This window comes from Nicotiana sylvestris, chromosome 5 (genome assembly GCF_000393655.2).
Source record: "Nicotiana sylvestris chromosome 5, ASM39365v2, whole genome shotgun sequence".
Classification (NCBI taxonomy): domain Eukaryota; kingdom Viridiplantae; phylum Streptophyta; class Magnoliopsida; order Solanales; family Solanaceae; genus Nicotiana; species Nicotiana sylvestris.
Genome location: NC_091061.1, coordinates 170,978,615 through 170,990,054, shown reverse-complemented (window position 1 = coordinate 170,990,054; position 11,440 = coordinate 170,978,615). Strand labels below are relative to the sequence as shown.

At 35.7% G+C, this 11,440-nt stretch overlaps 1 protein-coding gene across 2 annotated transcripts; it reads right to left on the bottom strand.

Moving 5' to 3' along the window:
• Window positions 1–234: 234 nt before the first annotated feature.
• On the bottom strand, window positions 235–10,857 carry LOC104240671 (zinc finger CCCH domain-containing protein ZFN-like). 2 transcript variants are annotated; one of them, XM_070145658.1, is made up of 7 exons: window positions 10,571–10,857; window positions 8,551–8,708; window positions 4,709–4,771; window positions 4,083–4,202; window positions 3,388–3,660; window positions 2,015–2,344; window positions 235–814 (listed from the first exon to the last, which is right to left on the bottom strand). In XM_070145658.1, the coding sequence occupies exons 1-7, from the start codon at window positions 10,641–10,643 to the stop codon at window positions 530–532; spliced, it is 1,302 nt and encodes a 433-aa protein (XP_070001759.1). In that variant the 5' UTR covers window positions 10,644–10,857; the 3' UTR covers window positions 235–529. The 2 variants fall into 2 exon arrangements, with proteins under 2 accessions (XP_070001759.1, XP_070001760.1); XM_070145659.1 differs by lacking the exon at window positions 8,551–8,708.
• Between the last annotated feature and the right edge of the window lie 583 nt (window positions 10,858–11,440).

Genomic DNA, 11,440 nt, shown 5'->3' with positions numbered 1-11,440 from the left:
GGCAAATTGCTATTTTCTTTTCTGATGACGAGAAAAAACAGCTAATAACCATGAGATACCTTTAGAACTCTGGTCATTGATAATAATTATCAGCAAAGCACGTCATCAACATACGTCTAGAACAACTTCAAGGTACGAGAGTTAGACATTTGGATCATTTACAACCTTCTCTGATATTCAAAAAAGTACCAGAGAGCCAGATACAATGAGGAAACCAATGATTCATACAGAAGATTAGGGGGTTAAATTGATTCACATAAAAAGGAAGAGGGCTTTAGGAAGATTACAAATTAACAGTTGGATGCACCAATTTGTGCCAACATCGGCAGATTTATACATTGCTCCAAAGTGAAGTACAGAGATGTCAACCTTGTCAACTGAAATGCATTTTCAGAAGAATACATTGACTTTTACTGGATTCTGTACATCTCCACCGATGGAAAAGAATTTACAGGCAACTGTTATTGATTCTCAAAAAGATAGAAAATGATGATGCTGGCTGGTAATTGGGGGGGGGGGGGGATAAAAATCATCCCTCTCTGTCAATGTTATTATCACCAGGTGGCATCTTTCTTGTATCTGAGAGTGATAGTCGCCTGGGCTTTGTTGACACTGCTTCAACAAGCCCTTCTGAAGTCAAGGTCAACGCACTGGTTCCTGATGATGAACCCAATAGACGCTGAACTGCAGGAGCATCAGTGGGAGATGATGCTGAGATGCTATAAGTGAATACCGTCATTGGGTGATCAAACTTGCAACTTGGGCCAAATTTGCAGATCCCATATCTGGAATAGAAAATACACAACGGTTCTCCCTGCAAAACAAATCCAACAAAGAAACCAAAAGAGATCTTTTCAGCTCACTGAGTTTCCACATTACCAAAAAGGTTTTAACTGGGGGAAAAAGTAACCATTTTTTCTTTATCCTATTTCAACTTATTCTTTTCCCACATCTCTTCTTCTCTTCCTTTGATTTTCTTCCAAAATATGTTCCAAGACTGTACCACTCATGCAGATTATCATACTCTCAAGTCTCAACAGCTCCTTTAGCTAACATAATTACAACTAAGTTCAATAAGGTGGTGTCTGATTAGAAATCGATTGAACTTATATTTTTAATGTTTAAATTAGAATCTGAATTTGAAGGAAACGGTTTTGTGTGCGTCAAAAGAATTGTTTTCTAAAAAAAAACCTTTTACTCCTGTTTCCCTTTTGCTTTCTGTAAATAAGAATATTGCTGTTTGGTTTAGAAAATATTCAGCCAGAGCACATACTTAGAATTCGAAGAAGTGAAGGCTTTCAATGCTACAATTGTCAGTAAACACCTTCGTGTCCCCAAACTTAGTAAGCAGATCTTTGTTTCTTCATTTCTAATCCTTAAACTTGACAAATTTTGTCACAAAATGACTTGCTAGAATACCAAACAATTAGCAGGTTAGTCAGAAACTAGCCTTAACATGGATTCCAACAAGTCATACAGGTCTCCACAAATTTGAAGTCATAATCAACCAAAAAAAAAATCTTTACTTTATTTTTGAAGAACACTCTACTTCATAGAAAAATAATGAAGACAAACATCTCTTTGAAACCAGTTTACATGTAATGTCAATTAATTAACCTAGTGGCAATTTATTCACAGTGGGTCTGTGGGAACACAAAAATAAATACTTAACAGAATTTGGAAGAGGGCCAACTTTGCAGAGTCGGTCACCAAGTACATCAAGCATGAGAAACAAAATTATATTTGCACAGAAATGTCATATTCGATTAATATCACTTCCAAATTTCGTTTCACTAGCACTGATAAACAGTAGTTCCCCGTGAGAGGAAATAGTCTAAATTTATCCATAGAATATTGGCCACATTGATGTTCAAAAAAATCCATCTCAAAGGGGGATATCATCATAACCGCTTAAAGCTGACAAAAATAAGTGTGGAAGTTTTGAACAGCAAACTCATCACAAGACTTATGTCATACTAAAAACACCAGCAAATAACAAAAAAGGTTTACTCACAGGGCGTAAAGGAAGTCCAATGGGACTTAACATGCAGTCAGGAGGAGGTATCAGCCTTTCCCTCGGATGATGGAATCTACAAACAGCACCAAACTTGCAGTCTCCAGTCTTCATGTAAAACTGGCATTCAGGCTGCCCAGGTCGTTCAGGGAAGACATTCTCCCCCTGCAATGCATAGTACCCCATAGGAACAGAAGCTGGACGATATGGGGAAGTAACTCCTTGGGATCCCATATTTACTGCATCACCGGATCGTGAAGTTCCATAAACCTGGCTATTTCCAGCTGTCTGTTGCTGGCCCTCGGGAGAAGAAATCGATCCCATCTGACCCTGAAAGAGATATTACCTCCTATGTAAATTGAGTTCATATGCACGTATTATTAAACCTCAAAAGTAGATAAGGCACAGCTCGCAAGCTTGTGCAATACCAAGATTATAGAAAATACTTGACCATAAACGAATGCAACATCTGGCCTGAATACTGCCATATAAATCGCAAAGAGATTAAGTTCAATTTGTGAATACTCCTACTGGGACTAAGGTCAAGTTCAAACTCAGCCAGCTCCGCTCCCCATCAAATAAAAGATGATTATTCAGAAGACAACATATTCTCACAAATACATTCTAAACTTATTTCCATCTGGACATCAGCTACAATAACAACTTAATACCATATGACTACAAGAAGGGATTGTTGCTTTATCTCCAAGAAATATAAAGGCAGTGAATAGTCTCCTTGAAACTACTTCGCAAACTTTTCTCGCCAATTTCATAATTGAGAAAGTAATAATCTTAACATCCCCACAAAAGAAAATTATTCACTCAAATAGCATAGGAAGGAGAAGGTGCTAGCATAATGACTCCGAAGAGGAAGAAGGTATGACTTCAATATCTAATAATGGGGGCATCCTCAAAGAGAAACATAGGAGAATTTCATCTTGGTAGTAATAATTACCAAGATATTCTTCCAAAGAAAATCTCTACCACTAAATTAAAGTGGAATTGTTTTCCGATGTTGTGATGCAATCATTCTCAAATATATTCAAGTAGAGAACAGAACCTTTGAAGAAAGAACAAAATCTTAGTAAACATGCTGCGATGAAAATGGATATAGTAATTCTAATATTTGTCCATCAGACTTCAAATATTCCAGAAAGGTTAAAGTAATCCCCAAATATGAATATAGATAAGAGGTTACAAAAGCTTAGCCATAAAAAAGTGTAAGCCGAACTTCTTGATCAACAAGCAAATTTGGAACCCAAGTTATAATAAAAAGGACTGGATGCAGCAAATTCTAGTTTCCAGAATAGCAACAAAGTATAAAATTAGGCCATAGATAACAAGCAAATGCAAGGTATCATGCGAAAGCTTACACTGTATGCAAATCCTGGAACTGATACTACTGCCTGAGGCATTATCAATGGAGTGTAACTTGACGGAGCCTGCCAGCGTGCACCAGGGATAAAAGATCCTCTGGACAAGGGATAGGACAGCTGACCAGGAGTTGTTGCAGAAGGAACAGGAGGATAAGTAGGGGAGCCACGTAAAGAGACCATCATGTTAGAAGGTTGGGGATGGTGAAATTTACAGGTACTTCCAAACTTGCACTGTCCAGTTCTCATGTAATAAGCACATTCAGCCTCATTCTGCAGGAATAAAAAAAAAAGACATTACGTATAACCACAGAGCACAAACACGTTTCAATAAAGAGGTCTCGATCAGCCATTTGCACAATCATACACACCCAGTAAATACAATGAAGCAATGCATGTATCCCATGAATATCAAATACAACGTCAAGGCAATAAATTCATTTGTTAGCTTTATCTTCCATATTAAACATAGGTACGGTTCTCTTTAATCATTACAATCGATCTTATATAACTTTAGCAGCAATCATGTGGAACAAAAGAAAGGGCTTTTGCAAGCCCCTGCCTGACAATATGGTAAGTTGAAAAACATGCAGGTTAAGCTTTCATTAGAATCATTATGAAGTAAGAACCTTTTGCATACATTAGAAAACCAATGTTATTAAATTCAACAAGTAATTCGGATAATGAAGTCAAACCGGGCGAAGTGGATAGCCCAAGACATTTAGGGTAACTCTTCCAGCAATCCCAGCCTTGTCTTTAGGATGGTGAAACTTGCATGTGGCTCCAAATTTGCAAGTTCCAGTCTTCAAGTAGTACTGTAAAATTACTAAAATCATTCAGTTTGTGAGCTAAATAGGTTAAAGGGAATTAGCGGAGACAAATGGAAAGTTACCACACCAAAGCTCGTGCAAAGCATGACTTCAACAGCCAGAAAATAAACTTAAGAAAGATGATCATATTTAATGCTTGACTGCTCTAACTCTAAAAACTAGTCACTCCACATACAAGCATCATTTTGAGTCTTCTGCCTGTGGGTCTACTGCTCTGATTCACTAAAACTCCAAAAATGAGAGAACTTTTGAACTATTAAAAAGCAGCCTAAATTAACATTTAAAAGAGAATAGGCTCTCTATTTAAAGAATAGTCTTGACAAATTTTCTGATTTTAAATTTAAATTTCCTTTTTGTAAAAATCTAGCCTCAAGCTAGTTTAAAATTGAGGCTATTTGTTGTTGTTCCATTTGTATCAATAGATGTTATTACACTGCTATTCATTTCCTATACGATCAGCAGATAAAAGACATATTGGATCTGGAACATACCTGGCATTCTGGTTGTCCCATTCTTTCTGGATACTCCCCTTTCATCCTTGCCGTGGCAATGGCCTACATCAAATACTTTGCATATCCATCAGTTCCCAAGATACAAAGGAATATATGCAAATCATAACTGCATAAATCTTTATGAATATATGTAGAGTCAAATTCAGTGACGCTTATAAAAATTCTAGCAGGAAGATAGCGTAGGCATTATATATCTACCAATTATCATCAAGAAATAGGATCCCAACTGAATATCTCCTATTGCAGTGTATAGAAATACCAGCTGCAGTGCGTACATGGAAACTTATATCTAGTATGCATAACATATGTAAACTAAGGATGTGAAGATTCAAAACCTATGGCTGAGATATTCACATGCCTACTTATAACCTCCGTCACTCTAAATTTTTGGCAACTTAAACTTAAGAGTGCAGGTTGACTTTCAATCCTTCTTCTTTATGATACAAGGAAAAGGAGAATTTTCTCTAACCTGTCCACTTTCCAGGCATTGCTGCCCAAAAATGGGATTACAAACAGTATCACATTGTCATGAAACATTTTAGTGAAGGAGACAAAGAGCAGCAGAGCAGAACTTCTTTTGTCAGTTTAGTAAAGCCAAGTCTTGGAAGCTCATCCATAAAGAGTTCTTCAAAGTTTCATCAAAAAAGAAAAAAGAATAGCCATGCCCCAAATCTTCTTCTGTTCTTAACTCACCCAGTCTCCATCCTTCCACCTTTCCTTACCTTTCATCTAGACTCTTTTTCTGCTCCTGCCTTATAGTATAACAATTTGGCATTCTTGGGATCTATTACTTCCAATGTATGGAGTTCTTTTTTCACTACCAATGCGTGGAAGTTAACACAAAATGGGCATAGGCAACTGCAGAGAAAGGATAACATGGAGAGAGAGAGAGAGAGAGAGAGAGAGAGAGAGAGAGAGAGAGAGAGAGAGGAGGTAAGTTGCAGTAGAAAGGAAAGGCTTCAAGGTGTCATGAATGCACATGGAAGCTTTCTCTCTCTGTTTTCAGATAATAAGGATAATAACATCCACTTATGTTATTAAAATGCGCTGTTGAGATTGATCGTGGATTGGAGCAGATTGAAAATACCTATGCCATATATAATAGTAAATGAGAAACACTGTCAACAGATAACCAGGAAAAGGGAAACCCAATGTGTCACCAGATTAATTAGTTTCCTCTTATTTATTCCAAGAGACAGAGTAAACATTTGTCAAAATCCCCAAAGATTTTAATCACTTATCCAACTATTAGACAAGCAAAACCCATTCAGAGGACTGATGTCTACACTAGAAAATTTATTTCACATTTTCCAGTGTCTTAGCTACAGTAAAGAACGGATGAAACGCATATATAGCCATCTCTTAGAGGTATAAAATGTGCAACTATGTAACATATCTTTCCATAAAAACAGCTACTGTAACTCCCAACAAAGCATATACATTGGTTTCCTATACCTTCCTATTTGGAGAGGACTTATCTCTCCTGTTTTGCTGCTGCATATATCTCTCTGGATATTGGCATTTAGGAATTTATACAGGATAAAGTCATTTATAGACCAATTGTACATCAAAAAGAAAAAAGAAGAGGGAAATTTTCTTTCTAAAGACGATCGAAATCTTATTATGTTAGGGATAAATAACATACATAAAGGCTCCTTACATAGGAGTTTAGGCTTCACCAAATAAAGAAAGTTTTCTACTTACCAAGTTCCTAGTTGTGAAACAATTTTAAAAATATTTTGTACAATTAATCAAAACGTGTACACTGATCTTAGATGCATTATCACGTTTCCTTTCAATTTGTAGTGTAAAGATCACGTGCTCCAAGCTTCCCACACAAATATATAAATGCTAGGATCACATACATTTTAAGTACACATGTTTGCTAGCTGAGATAACAGAGCTCATGGAATTAAGTTAAAACAATATTTTCTTACGATAGATGGTAATTGAACACAATGTCTTGGTCTATTTACGAAACAATGTATTAGAAGAAATATAGTCAGATGTGTCATAATTCAATGTCAACTATGCTATTTTTTTATACAGTTCTTGAAGCAACTGTTTGAAATGCATAAGCTCCAGATGTTGCTAAAACCATTGCTCTGTATTCAACCCCTCCAGTTGACCAGACAGTAATTACTTCTTTTCTTCAAGAGATCAAATTTCCACCACTCAATACACAATGAGTGTGCATAGACCATCTATCAGATCGAGGTCTACTCCAATCTTCATCCACATATCTAACAATCTCAGTATTTTCTCAACCTTCATAAGGAGTCCTTGACCCAAAGCACTCTTGATATGTTACTGCCATGCCTTATACTATAAGGCAGGAGCAAACCATTGCATTTCAATGACTATCATGATATCCTAAAAAATTGACTAACCACACTAACCGAAAATAAATTTCGATATGCAGTCAGATAATTGAGTTTACTGACCCCTGCTATCTTATCTTATCCACACACACACCAAAAAAAAAAAAAGGAGTTCGCTCAATCATGTAGTAGTGTTTTGCTAAAGGTTTCTCAAGTCTCAACAGTAACAACATTGTTGTGTCAATTGGTCGGCAATCAACCATATTGGTCCATCCAAGATAATTATCTTTTCGCAATATACCACACTTAAGTTGGACTGGGCCACCTCTATGACAAAATAATATGTGACCCAATCCAAACTTTGCTTTAAATTTGAATAAGGAGATACCATTTGGTGCCTCAATCTCTTTAGGATCGTTAACCATAATATCAACGTCATCCACACACAAAAAGGATGCATTGACCTTGATTGGAACATTGGTAGGAGATGGAATAATACACCGAGCCTAAGTAGGGTGTCCCAGGATATTAGAAATATAAAACAAGAATAACAACTACGGCTGAATTGGAGGATAACACAATGAATTTCTGCAGTCGATCGTATGGTCGGAGGCTCCTAAAGTTTTTATGTAACACAGTAAGTGACATTGACATGCTGACATGGCATTGTATTGTGGACATGGCACACATGATGATGTGGTTCTTACTGGACTAAGTGATGTGCTCTACCTCTACTAGCTAAATGGTACGCTGAGATGGCAGTGCTAATTAGACTACAGACAGGGACGACATGTTAATGTGGTTGATGACGTCTATGTGTGGAAGTTTATACACCAACAGTAACGGTAATGTTGTTGGCTCGAGTAAGAGTGCATGGCAGTGTCTCTGTTGACAACTGTGGTCATCTCCACGAGATGAACTATAATGTGGTTGTTTCCACAAGACGAACTATAAATGTGGTCACTGACTAACTTGACCACCGAGATTGGTACCAGTGTCGAGGCAATGAGTGTGCCGGCTTACTTACAAAGCTGAAAGATTTTCTCAATGAAAGAAACAACCTAGATTCTACAATTGCCTCTATTTGGATTAACACCACGTAAACCAAGAGGAAAGAAGAAAGAAATTCAATTAATGATAAATGCTCTATTCCTTAGTGATAAATACTCCCTCCGTCCTATTTTATATGATGGTACTTGATTACATAAGAAGTTTAAGTTGTTAATCTGATGTATTATATTAGTGATAGTGGAGAGAAATATTAACGTAACAGTGGAAAAGTTAGTTAGATATAGATAATGTCACGTCAATGTTCCAAATCTGAATAGTTTAACAATTTGAATTCCTAAAAGTAGTGAAAGTTGTTGTAGTAGTGGAATAGGGTCAAATATTTTAAATCCTAAAATGGAAAGAACGTCATATACTACAGAGAACAAATACATAAGGTTTCGTCATATAGGGACATATGCTACATGAAATAAGTGGACTACAGTGCCTTACCAGCTTCCTATTAGGAGGATGGTTAAATCGGCAAGTTGATCCAAACCTACAGAGACCAGTCCTGATGTAGTAGGAACAATCTGGTTCACCTTCACGGACAGGATAATGTCCCGACTCAATTGATTCCCTTGATCTCAAGTTCATTTGCCACAGAGTGTCTGAAAAAACAAGTGGATACGCAATGACACTACTTCATCTTAAGTAATATTAGTATTGATACCAGTTCCATAAACTTCTTCTCTAAGTTCTGGACCTTGTTAACTCATTTTACCAGCATTTGATCTTGAAAAATAAAACAACTTAATAAGGTGCATTTTTTTTCTTGCTTATACGGTTCTATATTTCGTTTAATAAGGGTATTGTCCGAGTCAACTTGCGCATACCTTGCTTATACAATATTCGTCTAACAATAAATGTACAAGAAAGTTGATGAGTACAACCATAAGTACTTTAGGTGCATTTCATCAGCATCATAAGTCATACAAGAAATTAGAAACAATGCATCCAAAAAGCTATCAAATTCCAGCCCCAGGGCCTAGCTCAAGTGGCAAAGGGTGGTGGATTTGTGCCTTAGGTCACAGGTTCAAGCCCCCACACCATGCAAAGCAAAACCTAGTATTTAAGTGGAGAAGGGTAGAGGGACAGACCAATTATCCACCGAGTTTCGAAGGCTGCGGTTGGTCCAAAAGATCAGCCCCAGACGGATTTCTCGGTCATAAAAAAAAAAAGCTATCAAATTTCACATGAACTCTTCTTCTTTAAACCATGTTAGACAATTCACCTAAAATTTACTAGCTACCATTTGTTGTTACAGATCCAACTCCTATAGTGGCCTTGCATATTAATTAATTTATAAATAGTGACAGATAAATCCATATATCAATAGATTTGGGGGGGGGGGGGGGTAAAACTGTAAAAAGTGAAAGAGAAAGAAAATAATAAAGGGATGAAAAATAAATAAGGGTGCATTATCATAACACGCAGACAGAAAGTGAAAAAGACTTAGCATTTGATATACTTTTGTGAAAACAATATGCAAAATATATGAAGTAATATATTACTCTACTACCATATAAAAAACTTTTTCCCAAAAAAGAAATCCCAATTATAAAGATCCAATCTTTATCTTCTTATCTTATTTAATAAGCAACAAAAAAACAATTAAACAATTGCAACTCAATTACAAGCATTACCAACATTGTATTTCACCATAACAGTTACAGTAATGATCCTTCAAATAATAAAGAAGAAGAAAAACGTAAATGAAAAGTTTATGTTAAATTGTTTCCATAATATATAAAAGGTCTTATTTTTTTGGGGTGGGGGGTGGGGGGTGGGGAGAACCAACTAAAACGGACCATAATATTGAACGTGCACTCATATGTATTACTAACACACACAGCTTTGACAGAGATGAAAACTTTTGCCACAAAAAAGAACATCCCAACTATAAAAATGCAATCTTTATCTTCCTACCTTATTTAAGAATCAATAAAAAATAAAAAATTACAAGTCAAGATTACAAACTTTAGCAGCACTATATTTCACTACAACCCTGGAAACAGGGTCTTGCAGAAATACATGGTAAGGGTAGGTATAATAGAATATTGTGGTCCTGTCTTTCCCAGACCCCGCCACAACAATTACAGTAATGATCCTCAAAAATTAAATTAGAAAAACTTTGTGGCGTAAAATAGGGAATTTATGCTAAATTATTTTCAAATTTACGAAGCTGCATACGTTTTTTGAATGGACTAAAAAATAAATAGGGTCGTATAAGTTGAAACGGAAGGAATACCTTAGTCAAGAGGCAGTGTTACTAAGGATAAAAAGGGAAATTTATATTAGATTATTCCAAATTTATAAAGAGTCATTCTTTTGTTGACAGACTAATAAAGAAACACGGTCACATAAACTGAAACCGAATGGGAAGTTTATGTTAAATTATTTCTACATTTTATTTTTGTTCTTTTTGAAACGGACTAAAACCAAAGAGTATCACATAAACTAAAACGAGTACCTTGATCGAGAGACGGTGACAAAGAGGAAGGACCTTCAGTCACAGACAAGGAAATTCCGGCATCAAAATCCATTATGATGATGATCAGAAGCAGCCCATAACCGGAATTTCCATTAATTCTGAGCACACAAAACACAAAAAACACACCCTCTCTTCTGTTTGATGAAATGCACAAAAGAAACAAACTTCAACAGAGAGGAAAAAAGGGGGAATTCAGACAAACGTAAAAGAGGGAACAGAGAGAAAGAGAAGGAGAAAGAAAAAGAACGTTTTTTCCTCTCCACACAAAAACAAAAGAGAAAAAAAAGAAAGAACAAATATGAACCAATCAACCATTTGGGGAAAAAATATAGAATCAACCAACCAAATATTTACACGCAAATTTTGCTTTTGACAAAGTGTTTCTCTTTGGTACCTTAGTACTATTTATATTTCTTTTGTTTTAATATTCCTAAGATTTTAAGTTGACTTAACACATGTGCTCTTCTCTTTGTTTTCTTAATATTTCCTCAATTCTTTATGTTCTAAATGCTAATTCTATTGATAGTGTTTTTATTTGGATTTCTTCCATTGCGACCTAATTACTCTTTTAACCTCGTACTAGGTTTTAGAAGGAATAATTTCGTTCGGAATTACTTTGTAAAAACCTATGTTTTATTTGGTGTTCTTCAGTATTACTATATTTTATTAATATCCAGTGAAAATAATTATATAATAATATTTATAATTGACCATAAAACTGATCTTCAGTTTTTTATCGGTTAATTTAATTTACTTGATTAAAACAAATAACACAAAGCTATGATTAAAAAGAAAGAGAAACATAGAGAAAAACTATGTTTAGTACGACAATGTTACAATACGACATTT

Coding starts and splice junctions, on each gene's coding strand:
- LOC104240671 (XM_070145658.1), bottom strand. CDS start 10,643: ATGGATTTTGATGCCGGAATTTCCTTGTCTGTGACTGAAGGTCCTTCC. Junction 4,772..8,550: donor ATCCTCCTAATAGGAAGCTG/GTAAGGCACTGT, acceptor TATTTGATGTAG/GCCATTGCCACGGCAAGGAT. Junction 815..2,014: donor TTGGACTTCCTTTACGCCCT/GTGAGTAAACCT, acceptor TTTGTTTTGCAG/GGAGAACCGTTGTGTATTTT.